The sequence below is a fragment of the Fringilla coelebs genome (genome assembly GCF_963513975.1).
Source record: "Fringilla coelebs genome assembly, chromosome: 28".
Lineage (NCBI taxonomy): Eukaryota > Metazoa > Chordata > Aves > Passeriformes > Fringillidae > Fringilla > Fringilla coelebs.
Window position 1 is genome coordinate 4,025,534 of NC_140054.1, and position 24,956 is coordinate 4,050,489.

Consider the following 24,956-nt stretch of genomic DNA (forward strand, 5'->3'; position numbering starts at 1 on the left):
TCATGACTCTTCTCAGTCTTCCACGTCCCGCTCGGCCTCCCACGTCCCCTCGCATCCCTTCTGGTCCCGTCTCGGTCCCTCACATCCCTCTCGCTCCCTTTCGGCCCCTAACATCCCCTCGGGTCCCCTCACGGTCCCGTTCGGCCCCTCACGGTCCCTCACATCCCCTCGGGTCCCCTCACGGCCCCGTTCGGCCCCTCACGGTCCCTCACATCCCCTCACGGTCCCGTTCGGTCCCTCACGGTCCCTCACATCCCCTCACGGTCCCGTTCGGCCCCTCACGGTCCCTCACATCCCCTCACGGTCCCGTTCGGCCCCTCACGGTCCCTCACATCCCCTCGGGTCCCCTCACGGTCCCGCCTCAGCCCGGGCGCGCGGAGCGCCCCCACCGCCAGGCGGCGCAATAGAGCGCGCGGGCGGCCTGACAGCGGGAGCCGCGATTGGTCCACACATGGGGGCGTGGCGTCGGGGAACCTCGCCCAGCAAGGCGGTCAGGGGCGGGGCTCACGGCGCTGATCTGAGCAGCCATTGGGTGATTCCGGGCTGGGGCGGGGCTAGAGCAGCGCGCGAAGGCTCGAAGCGGTCCCCGGGCGGCGGGAGCGCGGGCGGGTCATGGCGGCAGTACCGGTAACAACGGAGGGTTCCGGTGAGGTGAGTCCTGCCGCTCCCCTCCGTTCAGCATGACCGGCTGGCTGCTGGCGGCGGAGGCGGCTCGCGGCTGCCCGAGGCCTTGCGGCTCCTCGGGCTGTGACGAGGTCGAAGGCCCGGGAGGGACAGGGAGGGAGGTGGCGGTTCCGGTAACCGTTCCGGTACGGCGCCCGTTCAGGTAGTAGTGCCGGTGGCAGAGCCAGTAGCCACCGGCCACCGCTGCTCGCCGCCCTTGATCGCGGGCGGTCCCGCGCCTTCACTGGGCTCGCCCCTCCTGGCAAACTACAGCTCCCATCATGCCCCGTGCCCGCCCTGCCGGCCGCGGGGCACGCCGGGAAGGCCGCGCTCAGCCGGTCTCCGTTGGCGCGGTGCATGCCGGGAGGGCTGCTGGGCCCGCGGTGCCGGCTCGGAATAAAACTAATAAATAATAAAATAACGAGTAAAAGTCGTCTGGTCTGAATACGATCACATCAGCCAATGTCAATGCTGTGCTTTTGCTGTGCAAACTCGCACATATACTAACCTGTATGTGAATAGCCATTTGTATTGATAAATATGGTAAATACCAATAATAATTAAAAATATTGCTAAATCTGTGAATAGTAACATCGATAGTTAGAATATAAGGAGACTGCATGTGGATTCCATTGTGTGTGAGGGCTTAGCCAAGGTTTTGGAATGAATTTGGATGCCAGCAGTCAGGACTACATAAACAATATGTTACCCCATGAAGAAATATTTACCCCATTAAGAAAAATCAAATTTTGCTTTGTAGCTTCCACTGGCGGATTTGAACCCAGACTTGCAGAAGGCCCTGGACAGCGACTCTGACAGTGGCCAGGGCAGCTGTGAGACAGCATCCCCAGGGCCCCTTGGCAAGAGCACAGCATCCCTCGAGGACAGAGGTCTGTAACATTCCCATGAATTGTTTTTTTCCAACACTACATTTTTTGTTTCATAAATACCTTTTAGGAGATTCACTGCTTGACCTGTAGGAATCCAAATTCTTGTTGTTGCTCAGAATGTGGGCAGGCATCTTTAAATTTCTGAGGAGTGTTTTATGAGCTACAGAAAGAAAAAGACTGAATGGGATGTGTTTAATTACTTATTATTTTTTTACTTATTACTAATTACTTATTCACTTTTTTCCCCGTTTTGTTTAATCTATGTAGTGTGATTTTTGTTACTATTTCAAGGCAAGATGCTCTCAGTGAAGGGTTTTCAGCTTTGCCTTTTTTTTTAAAGGTTAAAAGTCTTTAACATCAATTTGGGTTAATTAAATGCTGCTCTCTGGGGAGAGGTGGATTTTGGAGAGTCGAGTTTGAAGCATGAAAGATTTTTCATGCTTCCCTGAGAAGCTCATTTTCTGTGGATGGTGACATATGTCAGATTTAATGGCTGTAAATTTGGTTGTTTGTTAATTAATTTGGTGTTAATTAACTTTTTTATTTTCATGTGTTTTGCCAGATTCAGAAGAAGAAATTTTTGTGCGTAAAAAAGCAAAAAACCAGAAGGTGCTTGAGGACAGCGAGAGTGAAGAGGAGGAGGATGGAGGCTCACCTGTGCAGGAAGATGCTTTGGGTGGAGACAAGGAAAATGGGGTGGAAAAGGAGAACATTGCTGCTGAAAAGAAGAAATCCCATCGGATCCTCCCAGCTCTGCTGGACAGTGATGACAGTGACACTGCTGAAAACCTGGAGACAGGCAGGAGCTCTGCCTTGCCTGAGGGTGAGCTGGGAGAGGAGAGACCCCCAAAATCTGGGAAAAAGTACAGAAAGCATAAACATAAACACAACGTTGAAGAGGAGCCAGCAAAAGAAGCTGGAGCAAAATCCAGAAGGAGAAAGGAGAAGGAGAAAATAATGGAGTCAATTAAACAGCTGAGGAAAGAGAAGAAGCCTGTGGCAGAGGTGGGTGTCTTGGCACAAAACCTCAGATAATTTCTCAACTAAGTTAAATTTATTATTGCTTGTGGTTATTCTGTTGCAAAGCTTCGGTGTTGTGTCCACATTCCTGAGCAGGTTTGGGATCCACAACATATAAAATCTGCAGGTTCATTTCAATTAAATTCCATTAAATTTGCAGTTTGAGGAAGTACAAAACCTAACACCTGATGATTGAATGCCATTTGAAATTAATGTCAAAGAACCAAAAGGACCTACTGAAAGGAACCACAAATAATTTATTCTTCTGGAAGCAGGTGGATGGTGGTGAGAGGCTTCCCTTCAATGACAGTGGATGTCTTCTGGATGACAAGGACCTCTTTGATAATGGCTTGGAAGAAGAGGATGATCAACCCCTTGAGGATGAAGAGTCCCTAGAATCCATACGAGCAGCTGTGAAAAACAAAATGAAACAATACAAGGTAACAGTTGGCTGTGATACAAAAATTATTGTAAAGGTACTCTCTTTGAAACTGATAGAAAATAGGTTTAGATGAGATATTGGGAAGGAATTTCCCTGTGGGGGTAGGCAGGCCCTGGCACAGGGTGCCCAGAGGAGCTGTGGCTGCCCCTGCATCCCTGGAAGTGCCCAAGTCCAGGTTGGACACTGGGGTTGGATCACCCTGGGATGGTGGAAGATGTCCCTGCCCATGGCAGGGGCTGGAATGGGATGAGCTTTGAGGTCTTTTGCAACCCAAATCATTCTATGGTTACTGGATTTAGCAGGAATTTGTACCTGAACAGATTCTAAAACTCTCTTTGACCATGGTGGAGTTGTGCTGTGGCAGAAGAGAGGAGAACCTTCTGGATTTGTTTTTAAAGATGGGGGGATGTCGTCCTGGCAGGTTAAAAAGATAATTCTGGAGTAGGAGCTTTGGAATCTGCCTTTGTGTGGGGTCTGTGCTGGTTTTTGAGCCACTTGCTGGCTTTGCTGACCAGTGGCAGCTCTGTACAGTCATTTGTGATATGTTTGCCCTTGGTAGTGCCAGTGTATTGATAGAAATCATTGAATTTCTTCTTATAGAAATAATTTCATTTCTTCTCATGCCCCATAGAACAAAGAACATTTTCCTGACAGTGAAGGCTACAAACATGTATTTGATGAGGAGAATGAGGAGCCTGTATTAAAGGAGCCAAAAAGGAAGGTGAAGTCTTCATCTTGTTTGTCGTGACTAAAATGGTTTTGTGTGCTCAGTGTGGTTTTGGTTTTTTTTTTAACTGGATGCTTTATTCTGACTCCTTGCTGTTTGAAAGGGAAAAATAAGCTATTTAAGAAGCAGAGAAAGAGCCCCATGTTTTGTTCCCTGACTTCAGAAGCCTTTCTTTTCTCCCCTTAAGGAGCGGAAAGCAGCACGGTTGAGTAAAGAAGCCATTAAACAGCTGCACAGTGAGACCCAACGACTTCTTAGAGGTAAAACTTAAATTCTCTATATGTAATTGGGTATGAACTGTTCAGAAATTCAGAGGAGAAATTGGAAGAATTTATTCAGAAGGTTGGAGCCTTCTTTGACCTAATGTGACTTACTGAGAGTTGAAGGGTGCAAGACCATTTTTACTGAAGGTATTTTTGTAGCCAATGAAAATAAAGATTCTTGTTATCAAATAAAGGGCTCAGATGATGTTTTAAATCTTCTCTCACTGTTTTTCTCTGGCAGAATCATCTGTGTCTCTCCCATATCACGTGCCTGAGGCCAAAAGTGTTCATGACTTCTTCAAGAGCAGACCTCGACCAGCATGTCAAGGAAATGCCATGGCCCTGCTGAAGTAAGGACTTAAACCTTCCTCATCCAATTTCTTTCCTAAACTTTAAGCATCTCTAGCTTTTATTTGGAGGATAACCAAACTTTAAATCCATAAAAATAGGAAATTAGGAGAATGTCGTTGCTAACATCAGGCAATGCTGTTCTCCTGACAGAGTCGTAATGTTAAAGTGATCAGGGCCAGGAGTAACTCATATGAAGGAACTTGCTGATGGGATTTAGGCTGAACCCCAATATTTTACTTGGACTGTTGCTTCTCTAAGTAATGTCTAGTAAAATACTGAAGCTACAGTTGTCACAAAATCCCTCAGGAATTTCATACTCTGATACTGTAACGAGTACAAAGCTTTACACTTCCTTAAGTTCTCATTAAGTTTTCCAGATTTGTGTCCTTCATCTCTTCCTACACATTAATGACAATAATTAGGAAATGGTTTATTCCTTTCAGTTTGTCCTCAGCCTTATCTCCCTTTCACACTAACCATGGGTGGTTTGTTTCTGCCACTTTTAGGTCCTCTAAATACCAGCTGCCCCTAAATGAAGAATCTGCAGCCATTGGGAGCTTGAGCAAGGATTGCAAAGATGGGCCAATGGAAGGTGATCAATCAACAGCTGCTGAGCCAGAAATGAACCTGGGCAGAGATGTTGATGCTTCTGTGACTGAGCCTCTTGCTGCTGAAGGGAAGAACTTGCCAGAGGACTGTGCTGAGCAGGACAGGGAGGATTCTCATGCAGTTCTAGAGACTGTAACTGATGATAACACAAAGGAACTGCAGCTCTCCATCTGCCTGAGCACTGACTGTGATGAGCAAAAGGAGAGTGAAATTCCTCCAGCATCTGGAGATGCCCTCATGGAAAGAGGAGAAACAGCACCAGATGTACAAGGTGAAACAAACACTCAACAAGTGGGGCCTGGGCTGGTGGCACAGCCTGAAAAAGTGAGGAAATCCAAGCTGGATAAACTTCGTGAACTGGGAATTGACCTGTCCATCCAGCCCAGAATCTGCTCTGACAATGAATCCTTCATAAACCTGGATGAAGCTGATTCAAATAAAGGTATCACAAGTTGTAGTCCTAAGCAGTGTTGATCTGAGCTTGGCTGGAAAACTCAGAAATGTTTAGGTGATAGAACAGTCAGGCACATTCACTTACTTGTGTGGATTCTTTGAGATATGTTAACAGAAATTTAGAATTACCTGGTGGATGGGAGGTTGGGCTGGAAGTGAATTGAGGTCTTGTAGTCAATGGTAAGATAATTTAATATTAGCTAATATCAATTAAATACAAGCTGCAGCATAAATATTCTGTGGTGTTTTATTATTAGTTGAATAGAATGGTTTTGCAAATATTTTAGTATTGAGTATTAGCTTTTATACTATCCTTTTTTAAACTTAGCCTTAAACTAAACTTTGGGGGCAAGAAATGCTCAAGCCTTACTCTTCTAACAATCAGTGCTTTTACATGCTATCACATTGATTTAATTAATATGTATTTCAAGAACTAGAAGCCCTGAAAGCACGTTTCTTGAAGCACACTCTCCAGACATCAAAATCCAAAGGGGAACGGGCCATAAATATGAACATTATCCGTAAGGAAACAACATCTGATGGGAAAGAGGAGCTGAGAGCAGATGTGGTGCCAGCAGTTTTGGCTGCAGAGAGCCTGGAGGAAACAATCCACAAAAAGCCAGGTTGGTGGGGGAGAAGAAGATGCAGGGATTGACTTGGAAAACAGTTTTGTTTTCCTCTCATGCTGTGTTTCTCAATGCTGCCCTACAAAAGGTGAAGGGATCTTCTTCTGTAAGATTACTGGGTATGTTCCCCCTGTTCTGATAAAAAAATTATTGATAGACCACTGAAATAGCAGTGGTCAGTATAGGACAGCCTCAGTCAGATTTTTGTACTGGTTCCTTAGATTTTTTCCTGCTTCCATGAGAAGTTGGGGCTCCCCCATCCCTGGAAGTGTCCAAGCCCAGGCTGGATGGGGCTTGGAGCAACCTGGTGTGGTAGAGGGTGGCCCTGCCCATGGCAGTGGTGGAAAGGGGTGAACTTTAAGATCTCTTCCAACCCAAACCCTTCCCTGAATCTTTTCCTGTGCAGGTGAAAAGCTGCAGGCCCTGAAGGCCAAGCTCCAGGAGGCCATGAAGCTGCGCAGGACCGAGGAGCGGCAGAAGCGGCACGCGCTCTTCAAGCTGGACAATGAGGAGATGCTGGAGGAGGAGGAGGAGGAGGAGGAGATGACAGATGAGTCTGAGGAGGAAGAAGAAGAAGAAGAAGAAGGTGATCATGAGGTCTGTATGCAGCATTTTTCCATAACCTCATCAGCATCTCTGTTCTGCTTCCTCTCCCCTGTGGAATGGGACTTTTGTACACTACTGAAAGGGGAATTGCTCAGAATTCTTCTTAGAAGCTAAAAAAAATCTATACTTGGCATATTCATATGGCTTGTCTAACCTTGAATTCTTTGTCTAAACACTATAAAACCAAACAAAAGTGTTTAAAAGGTTTTGATGCCCCTTTCCCTTTTTATAAGTCCTTATGGCTCCATTGCCAAACAGCTCACATGCCTCACCTGGGGTAGGGTTTGCCATGACAGTAATAATTATCTCTGCTGTGTTTTGGGGATGTTTTTTAGAATTCAGAATTTCTCCTTGATGAAGCAGAGGAAGATAATGAAGATACAGAAGAGAAACACACTGAAGATGGTGATAAAGAAACTGACAATGAATCAGTTGATGGAGAAAAGCTGGAGAAATCTGAGCATGGTGATTCTGTTCTAAAACATCCTTCAACAGAGTCTACATTGATGCTTTTCAAGGACAGCTCCTCAAAAATGGGGTAAACAATCCAAGCCTTAAAAGTGGTGACTGAGAAATTGTAAATTTGATCAGCATGTGCAGATTTTTTTAATATAAAACACCTTTTATAAGCATATTTGTGTTCTCTTGGGGTTTTTTTGCAATTTGCAATTAAATAAATTTAAATTCTAAATTTATTAGCAAATACCTTTTATGAATTGCAGATATTCTCTTCCTGATGAAAAACTGGAAATGGAAGAAACTGTAGACAAAGGACCCACCAAGTTAGGTAAAGTAGAATTATTGCCCTAGATAATTGTTTGGGTTTGTTTTTTTTTTTAACTTAGCATATGTGTAAGTTTGTATTTAAGATTGCTATTCAGTATTTCTGTTGTTTCATCACCAGTATATAGTTATACAGTATGATTTTAAAAGTTTAGATTGGTGGGCTTCAAAAGACTAGAGGGAAAAATACTGTTCAAAATAATATTGGAAGAAATATGAAATGTCAGAAGTCAATAAGATAAGTAAAAACATGTAATATGCTTCCTGTGAGAAGAAGGAAATCCAACATGACCACAGAATGAATTTTTAGCAAGGTGTCAGTGTTGCAAAATATTATATTGAGGTTTTGCTGGATTACGCACACACAAAAAGTTAAACACTATATTTTTTTTATTTCCAGAGGATGATGATTCATTTTCTCTACCAGCACTGCCAAAGGAGAACAGCCACAACAGCAGCTTTGAGTTCATTGGCTCCATGATCCCATCCTACCAGCCCTGTAACAAGCAGGCCTCGAGGGGAGGGAGCTTCTTCCCTGCAGCAGGGGGGTTCAGGTCACCCTCCCCAGGGTTCTTCAAAACAAGTTTTATCAGCTCTGCTTCCAAGGTGAGATTCTCAGCCCTGGTCGTGTCTTATACTAACACAGTGGGATGTAAATAAGTGTATTTTATCCTGATGGTCAAAAGAATCAACCCAGACAAATCTGTAAGATTTCAGAAGAGCAGACTGCCCCTTGGGTTTGTGTCCACATTGGAATGGACAAAAATAACATTATAAAACTTTTATTCTAAAGCATTAAAGAAATGATGCTATAATCTGGATTTTATATCTAAAATATGTGCATCGTAAATACGGTTTTTAAGAATTTTTAAATGGGCTTCACAGCATCTGATGTCAGTGAACTCCTGTGGTGGGGTGGAGCAACATGGACATAATTTGACTCCTGCATGGTTTGGGCTGGAAGGAATCTCAAAGCTCATCTCATCCCATCCCCTGTCAGGGACACCTTCCACTGTCCCAGGCTGCTCCAAGCCCCATCCAACCTGGCCAGGAGCACCTTCAGGGATGGGGCAGCCACAGTTTCTCTGGGCAATCTGTTCCAGTGCCCCTTAATTAAAAATTAAGCATGCTAAACAACTTCTATATTTTTCTATTCCCTTGACTAGAGCTCAGGAAAGACCTCTGAGCCTTCTCTTCCCATAGAAGATTCCCAGGACCTCTATAATGCCTCTCCTGAGCCCAAGAGTTTATTTCCAGGGGCTGGGGAGTCAAGGTTTCAGTTTTCCCTGGAAGATGACACTCAAAGCCAGCTGCTCGATGCTGATGGGTGAGTGATGGGTGTAAAGGATGGTGTTTAACAGTAATAGGATGTACAAACCAGCAAGATTTTTCTAACTACAGCCTTTCTTTCAGGTTCTTGAATGTTGGACAACACAGGAACAAATACCAGTCCTCAAAGCATCAGCTGCCACTGGCTAGCATGGATGAGAATGCCATGGATGCCAACATGGATGAGTTACTGGACCTGTGTTCTGGACAGTTCAGCAGCCAAGCTGAGCATGTGCCAAACACCAGCAGCACCAAAAAGCAGAACATGGAGGAGCTGCTCAATCTTTGTTCAGGGAAATTCGTGTCTCAGAGTATGTCCTGAATTCTCTTTTCAGCTTTGCTGGTTATTTGATTTAGAAATTTTTAGCTGAGGTGACTTCAAGTCTGGGCGCTGATGCCACATGTGGAGTTCTGTCTTTGTTGGGAGCATATGCAGTTTTATTTCTGGGGTGTTCTCTCCCACTTTAAGAGCAGAAATAAGTTGAATCTTATTTCTTCCTGTAGCAGGTTCTCCAACATGGGCTTCTTCAGTGTCTTCCAAGGCAGAAAAAGACAGTGACATAGAAGATCCAATGGCAGAGGCTCTGGAGCTCTGCTCAGGCTCCTTTCCTCCCACAGACAGGTTAGCATTGCTCTCCTAAAATTTACAGAAGTTAATTCTGGTAACTGTCTTGTTTCACTCTCAGAAGTGTTTACTTGTTTAACATCAATTTGCTGTCAGTGAAAGCGTGCTTTTGTTTTGGAGGTGAAGGGGAGGAATATTGCAAATTGCTCAGCAATTACCCTCTAATTGGCAGCATGAACTGTTTCCCACAGCTACTGTGAAGGGAAATCCTTTGTCTTACACTGACAGTGAAAGAAACAGTGAAGAACTTCCATTAAACTGAGAAAAGATGATTAAAAGTGGGACTTTTTGGAGTCTCTTCTGGGCTGTTGCCAAGCTGGCATAACCAAATGTAAAAGTTGGATACTTGGAGTTTTTTATTGACTAAATTGGAAAGTGTATGGCTGCCTGACAAAAGGATTGTGAGGCTTAATAAGTGGGAATGTTAAGGGGATTCAAGAGGAATTTGAGAGAGGAGGAAAACAATTGGAAAAATTAGTGCTTGTCCCATGGTTTCTGCATGTGAAGACCTGAAGTCTTAAAACATCAACTCAAATGGGGATTTGAGGCATTTATAGCTAAATGCTGCTGGCAGGTTGGAGCTCTGAGCACCCCAGGGAATTGCTTGATAGCAGCTGAGGTTGCTGTTGAAATTTTGTCTTGATTTACTGGAGGTAAAATGAAAATGCCTTTCTCCCATTTATGTTTTCCCTAGGGAAGAGGAAGAAGAGGAGGAACAAGAAGAACTTGGTGGTTTTCAGCTTTTAACAGATGATGAGGCCTGTGCAAGTGAAGAGGTGTGAAATGATGGGGCCAGGCAGCTGCTTGATAAAATGGATAATTCCATTTATCTTTCTGGGTTTTTAATATATCCATCAATGCAAAGTACCACAACTTCCCTAACAAGCTACTGAAACATTTTTCAGAGCAAACTTTGGATTATGTTAAAGATCTCTTTAATATAATGGTGCAGTGAAAAAGGCAAATCCTCTGAAATATGCCTGATGTTTTAGTGTCTTGCTAACTGAAGAACAGACAAATCCATTGTTACAAAGCAATCCACTCTCATAAATTACTTATTTCTGAAAACTTTCTCTTTGACAGGATGAAAAAGGTGAAGATAGTGCTGCTGAAGAAGCAGAAATGACTGATGATGAAGAAGAACTGCTGAGACATAGACCAGCCTCAAAGAAAAAACTGTAATTATTTTAAAAAATCTTAATTACCAGACAGTGTAGAATAGTAATAGCACTAGAAGTTTAGTTTGGAATTATTCCCTCTCTAGCAGATGTTTATATGGTCTGGTTTTTTACTTTGGAGCTATCATGTTACATGAATTTAACTGTGTCACTTGTGGGTTATAGATGATTTCCATTATATATGGAAATCAAAAAGCCACAATAAAAGCAGTGCAACTTTTTTTTTAACCATAAAAAGGGATGCAAGAATATTGTTGTCATTCCTTATGTCTTAAGGTCTTACTTGTTCTAGCAAGAAAAACCCAGAGTTGACAGTTATTGCCATCATCTTTGGAATCTGGTGGATGACAATGGTTTGGGGTGGTGCATGATGCCAGGCTATGTGTGTAAATGTGCAAGAACTCAAAGCTTGGTGTTTCCAAAAATTACATGAGAAATTGGGATACATCCTTAGGAAATGTGTTCATTTTATGTCAAAAGATAAATCTTGCTTTCAGAAGATTTGTGTGATGCTGTTTTGCTCCCAAATTGAACTATTTTGACCTTTTTTTCCTAGAAAACTGCAAGATTTCATGGAAGAGGAGGCAGAGCTGTCGGGGAGCGATGTGGGGAGCGAGGATGAGTATGATGGTGAAGACCTGAACGAATACGAAGAAGAGATTATCGACGAGGAGCTCCCAAACGATGCAGAATTAGGAAACCAAATACAGAAATTCCACATGTCAGTGCCATTCTCAGTTGATCTTTGGGTGTGTGAGGCCCTGGCTAAGCTGGGCTAACCTGTCCCTGTCTCCTGTGCTGGCAGGAAGGCCATGCTGGACGATGACAAACGCCAGCTCCGCCTCTACCAGGAGAGGTACCTGCTGGATGGGGACCTGCACAGCGATGGCCCAGGCAGGACCAGGAGGTTCAGATGGAAAAACATAGGTGACCCATCATCCAGAGTTCATAGAGGGGGAGAAGGATTGAAAACAGAGCTTGTGTGTGTGTGTGAAGTAGCACTTTGTGGTCCTCAAGAAAGTATTTCAGGAATAAATTAGTGGGGGAAGTGATTCTGGGGTTTTTTGCCTTGTTTGTTTGATTGGTTTTGGGGTTTTTTTGTCTCAAAATTGATAGCTGACTGTCTCGTTTTGTTACCTAGATTTTGCTTCACAGATGGACTTGTTTCAGAGAGATTCAGATAATGAGGAGGAGAATGAAGAGTTTGATGAGACAGAAGTGAAGTGGAGGAAGGAGCGATTCGAGCGGGAGCAGTGGCTCCGTGAGCAGGTAGGGTGAGCTGCTAGAAGGGCTTGCTCAGTCTCTCTATCATTGCTGGATGTGAAATTGTTTATTCCTCAAGTTAAACTTCAGTATTAGGTCAGATTTCTCAGCTGAATGTCATGGTTTCATTAATAGAACAAGGATGATGAAATAGCTAAGAAATTGCAATAACCTCTCACAGTAGAAAGTAGATAAAAATTAATTTACATAAAGAAAATTACTTAAAATACTGAATGAAATGTGCATTTGTAATATGAATTTTTTCAATTGTCTTCTCTCTGCTACAGAAGGAAAAAAATAAAGAGCAGGAGGAGGAGGAAGAAATTGGTGGAGACAGTGAATTCATGAAGCTGGCAAAAAAAGTGACTGTCAAGTCCCTGCAGAAGAAAGGTGAGTTTGATTTTTACTGAAGTGACAAGAAAAAAAGAGAGGGAAATTGTTCAAAAACTGATCTTTCCCCCATGTCTCTGGCAGCCAGCCCAGCAGTGGTGGCACAAGGCTCAGCTTTGTTACCCAGGAACCCATTTGAAGCCTTCAGACCTGCCAGTGACATCCAGGTGGGTGCCAGTCCTCAAAAATGACATTTCCCAACTCAGCCAAGTCAGCTGCCCCTAAATCCTGGGGACTCCAGATCTGTGTTGCTGTAATGTGTGAGTGGAGAGTAGATTTTCTCTGAAGAGTAACTTACTCAGCAACTTGACTTGTTTCCTGAGAGTGGTTTAATGCAGCTTTTCTTTGCCTTTCAGATAAAAAATGGGTCACTCTTGAACAGACCTAAAGCTGTCCTTCAGAAGCTGGCAGCAATGTCAGATCTTAATCCAAATGCCCCTCGAAATTCAAGAAATTTTGTCTTTCATACACTTTCACCAGAGAAGAGTGAAGAGGCAAAGGAGAAATCAAAACCTCAGGTAAGGATTTGGGTAGCAGGTGCTGCCAGTTATTATCTGAATATACAGGCACTGAAATCTGCCAAGCAGTTAAGAGCACTGCTGTCTTAAATACTTGGCATGAGAGCACACAGGGAATATTTCTGTAATAACTCAAAATTTAAACTTTTTAATGGACATGTTGTATATTTTCATGTATTTGCCTGCCCTTAGGTGAAGAAGAGAGGCCCTTCTGCAGTGATAACATCAGCAGCAAAGCGGCCCAGGGTGGAAAGCTCAGAGGAAAGCAGTCAAAGCAGAAGCATTTTCCAGTACTTGGAGAGCTGAATATTCCTGTTTGGAGCCAGAGATTGTCTCCTCTTTGCCAGCTGCAGTTTATTTTGCCAATCTGCCAGAAATCACCAGGCAAAGAAAGAAATGGTTGCCACCTCATTCATAAGTTCCAGTAATTCCCAGGCAGTGGTTTTGTGCTTTGTTTTTTTTCCTCAGTCCTCTGTGGCAAATGGGAGCACAAAATCCATTCCTGGTTTGGAATGAAATGCTGACTTGATCTTTCCCAAGCATTAAGGAAACTTCCACTGCTGTGGGCTGTCCTCACAGGTGCTGCAGAGGTATCAGTTCCACCTGGAAATGCCATTGCTGTGAGAAGGAAATACCTCAGGTAGCTGAAAGCACAATAAAGGAGGAATTTCTACAGCTCTGGGAGAGAATGAAGCAGTGTTGGCCATGGCAGGACACTTGTTTACACTTGCAGCACAAAGTTTTAGCTGTGGCTCCCTCCAGTGTCTAATTTTCTTTAATGTTGAGCATTTATTAAGCTTCTCCTTTTAAGAAGCTCTAATTTATCCTTGAAATGTTTACTTTGTGGAAAAGGTTCTAGCCTCTTCTGAGGCAATATGAGAAGGGTTTCTTTCCAAGTTTTTATTACTGTTGATGTCCTTAAACTTGCAGATGGATGTGTGTGTGGAGAGGGAAGAATGTGAGTAACGTGTGGGAGAGGAAAAGGTCTGGGGGGGTGTATTTGCATTGCTGGGGGAAGTTGCTGGGGTTGCTTTGGTTTGCCCAACTTGAGGCTGTTTTTAACCATCCATTCTGTTGTTTTGATGGAAGCTGCACTCATCCAAGAGAAACCATCCATTGCTGAGCAGCCAGTAAGGGAAGGGCTGCTCTAGAATGAGGGAATTTATAAAGAGTTGTCACTCACAACTCCTCTAAACAGTGTGAGAGAAACATGAGGCAGAGTGTCCAGCATTCCTGATGTTTCTCATCACAAGCTGAAGGTGTTGGAGAGCAGATAATGGTGCCACAGGGTCCTGATCTAAAACTGAACCTCTCTGGGACTGGATCTCACATACCTGAGGTGCTGACACCGTTGGAGAAATGTCTGAGCTGTAAATTTTGTAACATCTTGAGCACATGCCTGGTGTGCTGTGTGTAAAATATTTTATTGTACAGTATGTTATAAAGAATTATGGTACTAATTGAAGTGCAACTTTACAATAAAACATGGTTTTAATTTTGGAGGCAGTTAGAATTAATTTATAGGATTTCAGTCATGTCTTGGGGTTTTTTTCCCCCCATGTTTTTTTATTTCTGTCTATGTCTGTTTTTTCATTGCTGCCTTTTTTTTTGTAGCCACAACTCAGCCCTTCACTAGGAACAGCTGCAATAATATTGGAATACAACAAAAACAACCCCTTGTGTTTATTGGAGTGTGGATTTTCAACTCCTCAAGTCTTCCACTTGGGTTTGCATAAAATTCTTGGCCTGAAGAATTTGGTTTTTTCCTGCTTCAATAGTTTGGGATTTTTTAGTTCCAAGACAAAACTTTCTTTATCCTTGTCTTAAGAAGTGTCTGTTTCAGTTCAGTGCAGCAATGCTAATGATTGGTGTACCTGGATTTGGGATTGGAGGTTTAAGGAATAGGATTGACCTTTCCTTCTTTGTTATCAGACTTTTCTTGAAGGACCAAATTACAGAAAGATTTCTGAACACCCACTTAGTTCTTAATCAGTGTTTCACTGATATGAAAGTTGTACAAATTCAGCCCAGCTTTGTTGGATAAAAACATTCAAATTCCAAATTTGGGCATTTTCCCAGAATTTTGCTCCTGCTCTGCCACTAGAGTGCAGCAAGAGAATGTGCTTGCTCTGGCACAGGGGCAAAGCAAAATATAAAAGCTTAAACTGTGTCTTGACTCCAGGGGAAATTCTTGCAGTTTTCCATGCTCTGGCATTGCAAGGGATTAAATTTATAGAGACCTATAATTGCCACATTTTTGCATTAGAAAGTGGTAGTTTGAAGAGCACCTTTAGAGGATTGGCTGGGTCCTGGTGGTTTCCTGGCTTCTCCTCAGCACATGCTACTAAGACATAATTATGGCTTTTATTTTGCTTTCCCTGTAGAATTTTCCCTTTAAAATACATTTCCCTTGTTCCAGAGCCAAGGGTAGAGAAATACCATTGAGCCTGAAAAGTTTGTAAATTGAAATACAGGGAAGGGGAAGGTTTCTGGCTGCATTTCCCCCACAACAGCTTTGCAGTAATTCAGGGTTTGTGAGTTGCTGCTGGAAGCTCTGCATTGCACCCTAAAAATTCCTTGCCTGGGAGAAATATTCCATGCCAGGGAATGGGAGAAAACCAGGGACAGGTTCTGTGGGAGCTGGAATATCAAGGGGAGGGTTCAGCCTTGTGCTGCTCTCCTTGTCCCAGAGCTGGGGGCTTGGCCTGACCCTCACCTGAGCTCCCAGCCCTGCCCTGCTCCCATCCAGCTCCTGGCTCCAGCTTTTCCAGGGCTGCCCCTCTGCTCCTGTCTGGCACATTAACTCAGCTTTGCCTTCTCATTTTCAGGTATTGATTCAGCTCCCCCCTCCTGGCATGGATGTGAGGCTGCTGTGCTAACAGGGACAAAAATCCTCCCCATTGCTGCTGGAAGTGCCAGGAGTGGGCTGGGAAGGAGGGAATGGCTCAGGGTGGGGGTGAGGCTCCTGCATCCTGGCACTGCTGCAGCTCAGCATCAGCAGAAGCTGCTCAAAGGTTGGGCTCAGTGATCCTGCAGGTCTTTTCCAACCTCAGTGATTCTGTGAATGCTGTCTGCAGGGCTGTCCTGGGCTGGAGGAGGAGCTGATTCCACTTCTTCCACTTCTCTCCCTTTTTTCTGCCCTAGGTGTGCCTTGGGATAACTCAGAGGAGTTACAGCTGGGTGTTGTGGTTGGTGATGTTTGGTGTGACTTTGGTGCTGCAGCCTGACATTTTCATCTGAGTTGGGTAGCTCTGATAACAATAACACCTCTCTGTGCCTCAGTTTCCCTTTCCCACACAGGGCACAGGAGGAACAAAACCCACGAGCTCTGAGTTCCTGATCCTTGACTGCACCACAGGAACATGATAAGAGCAGTGCTGCTAATACACAACATTACCTGCTGAGTTTGCAGAGAGAATGAGCTCTTGGGGACCCAAATGATAATGGAGAATTTTAAAATAAGGACTTAAAAGCAGAGGGAGGAGCAGCCCTAGGTGTGTGGTAAAGGTTGACATTGCAGACACGTTTATAATCCCAGCTCCCGCCGCTGCACGGCTCCTCAGGGCTCAAGGCACTCACTGAATTATGTTTTCTTTCCCTTTTTTGCCAAGAGACTGAAAAGGGGAGAGAAAAAAAACTATTTGTTTGTCTTGTCTAATTTAATTTATGTTATTTATCAAATAGACAGGTTATTTGGGAAACCAGATGGACCCAGGCTAAAATCATCTGTATTTCCAACATGTGAAAAATTATGTTGGAGTGGACACATAAAAGGCAGCATGGAGCAGGTTTGGTGAGCACTCACCATGTGAGCTCTGCACCTCATCTGTCCTGGGCCTCTAATCAGTTGTCCCAGACCCATTATGAGGGTTAAAGGACAAAAAGACCCCCAGGCACCCACAGGGGTGTCTTCCAGAGCAGCCATGTCACAATTATTTACCCTCCCTGGCTTTCACTCTGCTCATTGACTGGTGCTTCCCTTCCCCAGGGATGGCTGGGGTGGGTTTTTGGGCCTAAATAAATATTTTAGTTGGGTTTTGGAGCAGAGCAGGTGATGGTTTTTTGGTGTCTGGTTTTTTTTCTACTTTCAATTTTCTTGTTGAAGAAGGATAAACAGGAGATGGAGAGCAGCATGGACAGCTGAAAGGGAATAGATAATGCAAGAAATACAGAAATAAAAAAAAATGTAATAAAAGCAAGAGCACTCTGTTGCTAATGGGTTGGACACCCTGATTGCTGCTGCATTCCCAAGAGCTGAGCCTGGAGCATCCCCCTGGCAGCCAGGGGTGCTCCTGGTTGTGCAGAGTCCAGACAAGTTCATGGCACAGAAAAAACAGCTCTGTGAGACCTGCAGGGTTTAGTGGGTGACCTGTAAAGCAGAAGTTCCATTCTCTATTAACTATTAGTCATTAATATTAATTCCAGTGCCACGCATGCTCTGTGCAGACAGATGTTCAGTCCTTGGGGGTTGTTATTTTCTCTTGTATCATCCAGAAGCCCAATTTAGGGCTGACTCCAGCCCTGCTTCTCCAGGCAGCAGAGATCTAAACCAGCTGTAATTAAAGAAAACGACATAAAAGATTGCAGGGTGTGTGTGTGTGGGGGGGAATCAGCAAATCTTACAGCTTTGCAAGAGATTAATTTTATTTTTAGCTAATATTTCTCTCTGCTCCTCAGGGCTGTTTTCATGCAACACTCTCTGTGCTGCTTCCCTTGCAGTGGCCCATTGATTTTCAATATTTGATGGAGTTTGTGCACGTGGCCGTGGGGCATCAGCATCTGAGGGGCACGTTCACGTGTGTCCTCACACCCCAAAAGCCACCTGGGGTGTCCCAGCCCTCCCCTTTGCCATGGGGATGCTGCACAGAGCCCGGAGGTCCCACTCCATCCTGGCATGGCTCTGTGGCTGCCCTGAGCTCCCACCTGGAGGGGGACACAGGCCAGCCCTGCAGCATCTTCCTGCACTGCCCAGTTTGCAGCTGCCACTTCACAGACACTCCTTTCTGTGCAGGAAGAATAATTAATGGCTCTAATGCCACCTTTCTTGTGGCTCAGGATCCAGAGGTGGCATTTCCACATTCCTAATTTACATGAAGCCTGAAGGAAACCATCAACCCTTCCCAAATAACACCAAATTAGAGAAGAAATGGTTTTTCCTTTTTTTCCTTTCTTCCTCCTCCTCCTCAGTGAGCCTGGATGGGGCAGAGGGGCCTAATTGTGCCTGGGAATGTGACATTCAGGAGCTGCCACTTAGGCTGGCTTTTTCCCCAGCCCCAGCTCCAGGCTGGCACTGTGCTGGAAAGGGACATTGCTGTGGCTCAGTGGGACACCCTGAGCCCCCTGGATGGCAGTTTTGGGGTGCCTCAATGAGCCTTTCTCAGCAACCTCTCAGTCAAGGACCCACAGAGAGGTTTTGGCATTCCAGGTGTCTCCCATCTCATCCCACCCCATCTGTGGTGGCCACAGCTGCATTCCCTTGCAGGATGCACATCCCAGCTCCACCTCTGCCAGCACAGACACTCCAACCAAAGGCAGTGCCAACCCATCCAGCCCCTGCTGTGAGCAGATAATTAAATCAACAGGCAATTAACCCCCCGTGTGGTCCCCATTTTGTGAGGGGGATGCTGGCAGTGCAAATCTCCAAGTGAGGCGTCTGGGATCAGCTCACAGGCAGCACTGGGCTGGTTTTGGTGTCCTTTGCTCCACCTACAGCTTGGTGAGGGTGTGTGATCTCCAGAGCTGGGATGATGTGAACCCCAGGTATGGTGACATCTCCTGAGGTGTGAGTGCAACCAGCCCGACCCACAGCAGGGGCTCTGTCCATCCCCTGCCCTGCAGAGGGAAAAGGAAGCAAGGAAAGGAAGATTGGATGGCATCAGCGTGGCTGCCAAAGACCCCTGGACACCTGCAGGGGCAAAGACAGGGCTGGAGGAGCTGGGTTTGGTACCCCTCAGCCAGCACCCAACTCAAGACTTAGGGCTGGGATTTGTCCCCGTGGCACTGCTGAAAGGCTGCGAGTGGCACTGCTGGGCTCTCCAGCTTGAATGGAAACTGGAGATGCCAAACCAAACCCCATCGTGGTGCTGGTGATGGCCCCAGTCTGGTGAGGCTGGTGTTGGTGGGCAGGCATTGGCTCCACTCTCTAAAGCCACAGCTCCATCCCAGGAGCTGTGCCACAGTGACCACGGAGTGTTTTTAACTCCAAGTGCAGGAGGACCTTACAGCAAAATCCTCACACAAGTTTTGCCAGGGCCACCACTGAGGGCATGGGGCTGATGATGTCCCACTGCCCTGGGGACAGCCAGGAGGGGACACTGCCCTCTGCTCTGCCCTGGTCCCCCAGCTCTGGGTCGGGGCTGGCTGAGCCGGTGTTGCCGGGAGCCACGCGCACATCCTGCGAGGGGAAGAGCCCCGCTCCCAACATCTGCTTGGCGTTTGTTTGTCTTTCATTCCCATTCCTGCCCTGCCCCCCCGCTCTGCTTTCATCCCTCCATCTGCACAGGCCTAAAAATAGGGCCAGACTCGGTCTGTGCCTCATCAGCCTGTGGGGATTTTCGGTATGATCCCATTTGTGGCCCGACGAGGTGGGGACAGGACCCACCAGTGTCCCTCGGATGCCACTTTCCTGAGCACAGCTGACAAGTGGCTGCTCAGGGGTACCTGCACCCCTGGCTTTTGCCCTGGGCACTGTTCCCTGCTCCCAGCCCAAAATGCTCAATCCTGGGCATGGGGGATGTCAGGCTGAGCCTCATGTCAGCCCCTGCATGGCCCCACTGCTACACCTGGGTGGGCACGACACCAACTGCAAAGGTGCCCTTGTGGCAGAGGATGAGCAGAGAGGAGTCTCCAACCCCCCAGCTCATACCTCCCAAAAATGCCTGGGGTGAGGAAGCAGAGCCATAGGGACGCCCTTATCACCTGGCTGGGGCTGCAGTGGGACCTGGTTCTGCCACCTGGGCAGCCCCTGGAGTTTCCACACCTCCTGCTTCCCAGGCGGGCTCATCCCCTCAGCCTCTCGGGAGTGCGGAGCAGGATGAGCATCAATTTGGCACGTCCTTGTGTCCTCCTGCCCGTTCCCCAAGTTGCTATGAATAAATCATTGTTTTATTAAAGAGAAGCAGCTGCTTTTTTTCTTCTCCTTTTTTTTTTTTTTTTTTTTTGACACCCCATCCGTACCCACGGAGCCCTTTGGCACATGCTCGAACGCTGAAGCCCCATTGAGGGCCCCCAGAGCATAGCAATTGATACACAGAGATCCCCAAATCCTATTCAGACCCCGCTTTTCTGCACGAGCAGCCTCTAAACAGCTCATTCACTGCTCTTTTTGTCGCCGGGGTTAAGTGGTTAAGTGTGTGTGGATCCCATAAAAGGCCTTTACTCCATGAAAAGCTATATTTACATTGTAATCACCAAAGAACTGTTTAGGCAGTCAATAGCGGGGCGGCGGCGGCGGGGGCTCGGCGGCGTGTCCCTCACCTCTCCCGCTGAGCCCCCCGGAGCAGGACTTTTGTGGGATTACGTCCCTCCTCGCCAGCTGCCGGGGCCGCCGCTCTTTGTCTCTTTGCGGACAGCCCAGGCTCCCGCAGCAGCATCCCGCATCCCGGTGGCCGCGCTGCCTCCGGCGGGGACAGCGCCCCGGGTCCCGCCGGGCAGGGCAGGGCAGGGCTGGCACGGACCCCGGGTGTGCTGGCTGCGCTGGTGGCCCTGAGAGCACCTGGGTGAGCTCATCCCGTCATCGCTGCAGGAATTGCCTTGGGTATCAGCAGAAGGTTCTTCCCTCCCGAGGGTGCTGGCACTGCCCAGGCTCCCCGGGGAATGGGCGCTGCCAGAGCTCCGGGAGCCTTTGGACACCTTTGGACAACACCCCCAGGCACAGGGTGGGATTGTTGGGGTGTCCTGCTCAGGACCAGGAGTTGGACTCGATGATCCCTGTGGATCCTTTCCAACTCAGGATATTCCATGATTCTATTCTGTGATTAACCAACCCCAGGAGCCTCCCTGGTACCCCGTGAGTGAAGTGTGAGCTAAAATTTTATCACTTTAACAAGATTAATTGAGCACAGCCAAGAATGGTAAAAGCAAAATTAATTCACCGAGAGCAAGGCAAGGGCTTCCCTTTCCACCAGCAGCAATTTCCATGTAATCAATTAGATGATGTTCCAACTGATATCCCTGTCAGGGAGTGTGCCTGCTCTCCCCACATGGGAGCAAATATTCATAACAGCAGCACCTGAAGAGTAAATATGGGAGAATCCCCTCAGATTCCCCTGGAAACACCTGTGAGGTGTGCCCAGGAGGGATTAGCACTGAGACAGTCAGTGGGAATGGGAAGCTGCATCCCAGTAGGAATTCAGATAGGGATGGAGGTGGGGATGAGGTCAGGAAGGAGGCTGGAGATGGAGATGGAGATGGAGATGGAGATGGAGATGGAGATGGAGATGGAGATGGAGATGGAGATGGAGATGGAGATGGAGATGAGAATAGGATAAGAGTGGGGATGAGACTGAGAATAGGGTTGCTTCTGCCAGACACATGCCAGCATTGCTCCCTGTTGAGGAGCAATTCCAAACCACGCTGGTCCCATCACAAGCCAGAGGGAGTAAGGTGGGCACAGCCCATGGGACATGGCCACCAGCCCCTGGGAGCTGGAGTGGTGATGGAACAGCTCCACTTGGTGGGGGCTCCCTTCCCCTGCTGTGTTTGTCCTGTTTGCTCCTGAAAAACAGAAATGAGGATGTCTTCACAGTTCTCAGTCACTTCAGCCTTTCCTGGTGCCCTGTGTGAGGCTTTGTGATACAAGAAGTTTGGAATTCTTTCACTGCACCCTCCGGCCCAATGGGGATTGGAATTGTGAGGCTGAACACGCTGGTTAAGTAAAGGAGGTGACTTTGCCAGTGGGCAAACCCCCATGGATGGGGTTCCCTGAAGGAAGACATTCCCCGGACAGGAGCTGGCAGAAAGGTGCCCTGCATGCCCCTGTGCCATGCCCTGCACTGGCAGCACCATATTTCCAGCACTGCTCTGGTCCTGGCCCTGCCTTGCTGAGCCATTCACATCATCCCAGGATTTTATTTTCCCTCTGGTTTGGCTCCTGCCTGGATTTTTCAAAGGCTCTGGAGCAGCGAGCGCCCTTCCTCCCCCGGCCGGCGCACATTGTTCGAATTAGTGCCTAAATGAAAGGATATTGTTGGTTCCTGTTGGGAGATAATAACCTCGGTAGTGGAGGGAATTTCACCCATGCAGAGAGAATTTGCTGGGCTGCTCCCCTGGCCGGGGTCCGTCTCGCTGGGATGATGGCTGATGGGAAAGGCTCCGCCAGGAAGCGGGGGTTTATCTTGGCATGCTGCTCTAATTGCTGAAAACTCTGCTTTCTGACCTCAAAAATGTGCCACTGCTCCCCATCTGGCACAGGGGCACCTGTGGCACAGCACAGCCGGGATCAGGGCTGGTAGCAGCGGTTGCCAGACATGAGCCGTGTGGAAAAGTGCTCCTGTTCCCAAATTCTTATGGGATTTTGGTTTTCCCTCTTCCTTCCCATCCGTCTGCCTTCTCCCACGGCTTAAGGAGATATGAACCCCTTGCCGTGCCATGGAAGTGGAAGAAAGAGAAAGGAAAATGTAGCCAGACAATGGAAATCCCAGTATTTCCATTTTTACTAAAGCACAGAGGATTTCAAGCATATGGGAAACATCCTCATCAGCCCAAAAGGCACCTTCTGCTCCAGTTTTCTGTTGTGGGGATGCCAATTGGCTCCTGCTGCCTCAGTTACCAACATCCCCAGGATGCTGTGGCAGGTGCTGGTGGTGTGGAGGTCACAGGGACAAGCACAGTGGCACCTGGATGATGCCAAGGCAGGAGGGGATGGGCTGTGGGACCCCTCCATGGTCCCTGCAGCCTGTGCTGGCCAGGTGGGCACCAGTGCTGAGCCCACGCCCAGCCATCCCACCTGGCTTCAACCTGGACAGTCGTTTCATTTTACACCCCAAATTTTAATTTATTTTTTTTTTTAGCCAGTTGTGCTGTGATTGAATTTTTAACAGATGTTTTGACTTGTTATAGGTGAAGGAAAAATAACTCAAAGTGTTTCTTGAGTAGAGCTTGTTCAAAGTTCTCTAGTGGAGCTGTTTCCACACCAGAAAATCCTGACTATGTGCAATCAAACATTTAATTTCCATGGACACAATATCAGAGGATTCCTTCAGGTTAGAATCTGTTACAGTTATTAATCAAAGCGCTGCAGCTGAAATGAAACCTTTTATTGAATGTTGTGACAAAGGGATGAATTAAAGCATTTCTGGAATGTATCAGATTTGGGTCCAAGGCTGAAATTTCAAAATCCTGACGTTTTTTTCTGCGTTATGAAGTCCAAATGTGGAGCCTTTCTGTGTCAGAGCGGGCGTGCAGCACTCGGGGGGTGCTGGGGCCGTCGCCGTTCCGTCGGCAGGGAGGGAGGGGACGGTCAGCACGTGTCACACATCCCCTTCCCGGTTAGTGACACCAGTCCTTCCAGGGACACTCCGGTGAGGATCCCCTGGAATGTCAAATAAAAAATATCTATTTCAATGTACACGGAGATTTTCACCCCCGAACGCTCGCAGAGAAATAAATCCCTGCACTGGGGAGCTCTGCCCGCAGCCCCACGGGGTTGGGGCCGTGGCTGGAGCAGATTTGCGGACCCCAAGGCAGGGACCTGCCCGCGGCTCTGGAGGTGACGCCGAGGGGCAAAGCCACCCAGAGGCACCGGCTGTGGCGTCCCTCCCCCTTCCTTTCCATCTCCCAAACAATTTCCTAATCAGCCCTTTCTGTCTGGAGTTTATTAGCGATTCACAGGCCAAGAGGAAATGGTGATTTTTGGGTCCTGGTCGGATGGAAGGGGTGGAGTCGGCAGCAATATTCCCTTTTTGTGGATAAACCGCAGAGGAAACGTCAGCGGGAGCCAGCCCCGCTTCCCTGGCAGAGCCCGGCTCCCCTGGCCAAGAGAAATCCATTTTTGGGGGGTTTTAGGAAAGCAAAGAGGAAGGAGGCTTCCTCCTCAGAGTGAGTGCTTTGGCAAGGGGGTCTCTGCCCCTGCTGGGTGGCAGAGCTGCCCGTCCCAACATCCCCATCACTGGTGAGAGGGTCACACCTCCGCTGGACTCCCCGGCCCCGCAGCCCTTTCCTCCTCCTCCTCCTCTTCCTCCTCCCGGCGCTACCCAAAGGCTGATCCTTGGGGCTGGGAGCTGCTGAAGTGAGTGGGCTCTGACCTCCGTGGGATTGCCAGCTCCTCTGAAATCCAATCTGGCTGCAGATCCCTGGCATTTTTCACCAAATACAGTGCATTTGCCACTGCTTTGGATTCTGATTGAAAAGGAATTCAGGAGTTACAGGTAGACATCAGGCAGCAGGACTGGGCAGGGGCTGGGGCTGTGGACAAGGGAATGGGGACACCTGGATCCAGCCCTCTCTGCCCCTTCCCCAAGTGGTGATTTCCCCAGAAAATCCTGTGGGAAATGCAGACCATGGGATTCTGTGTGTAAAGCAGCAGAGAGCTGGGGCTGGGGCTGAGGATGCTGCAAGGCCAAGGATGGGGCTGGGCTGGCAGTGATGCTTCCTCCCTCCAGACTGGCAGCTTTTCTGGCCCCTCTCATACAGCCTGGGGTTGCTTTTCTTTTCCTCAGCCTAAAAAAATGACCAGGGTCTATGAAAATAAGAGTGTTGTTTTTAAATTTTGTGAGGCCAAGAGGACAAACCTGTCAATAGCATCCTCCTCCTCCTCCTCTTCCTCTGTCCATCTGCAGGGCCTGCTCCCAACACGAGGTTTTCCAGCCCCAACTCTGCTGTCACAGGGAAGTGTGGTGATCCCAGTGGCTCCTGTTCCTACTGGCAACGTTGGACCTCAATCCTCACAGTCCCCAGTCCTTGTGAAGCCTCTCACAGCCAGGGACATCCACGGCCACATTGCCCAGAGACGTCACCATGGCTCTGACCCAATGCTCAGCCCCAGTTTCAGCTGGCTGTGGGGAGAGCTGCTTCCCCAGACCCCCTCACTCCCCTCCCCTTGTATTTACTGAATGTGTTTACAATTACAGGGGATGCCAGGGAACGCAGAGCGCCGTGGCCAGCGAGTCAGCGTCGGGGCACTGCGGGCTGGAGGTCAGCACACTGTTTACTTTAATTTCTCTGAGAGCTTTTTGGGAGATTTCCCTCCTCCATTATTAAACTCAGATGAGCCGCTGGGGAG

General features: G+C 47.3%; 1 protein-coding gene across 1 annotated transcript; it reads left to right on the forward strand.

Moving 5' to 3' along the window:
- Nucleotides 1–612: 612 nt before the first annotated feature.
- On the forward strand, nucleotides 613–13,042 carry CLSPN (claspin; the record flags this gene model as incomplete). The annotated part of the gene is made up of 25 exons (XM_084222506.1): nucleotides 613–651; nucleotides 1,424–1,553; nucleotides 2,116–2,558; nucleotides 2,846–3,013; nucleotides 3,647–3,736; nucleotides 3,930–4,002; nucleotides 4,247–4,355; nucleotides 4,863–5,407; nucleotides 5,850–6,041; nucleotides 6,451–6,641; nucleotides 6,986–7,188; nucleotides 7,373–7,437; nucleotides 7,834–8,039; nucleotides 8,600–8,760; nucleotides 8,847–9,073; nucleotides 9,267–9,390; nucleotides 10,082–10,163; nucleotides 10,471–10,565; nucleotides 11,122–11,286; nucleotides 11,371–11,492; nucleotides 11,707–11,834; nucleotides 12,116–12,218; nucleotides 12,303–12,385; nucleotides 12,575–12,736; nucleotides 12,929–13,042. 25 exons carry the CDS (start codon nucleotides 613–615, stop codon nucleotides 13,040–13,042), a joined length of 4,020 nt encoding a protein of 1,339 aa, XP_084078632.1.
- Between the last annotated feature and the right edge of the window lie 11,914 nt (nucleotides 13,043–24,956).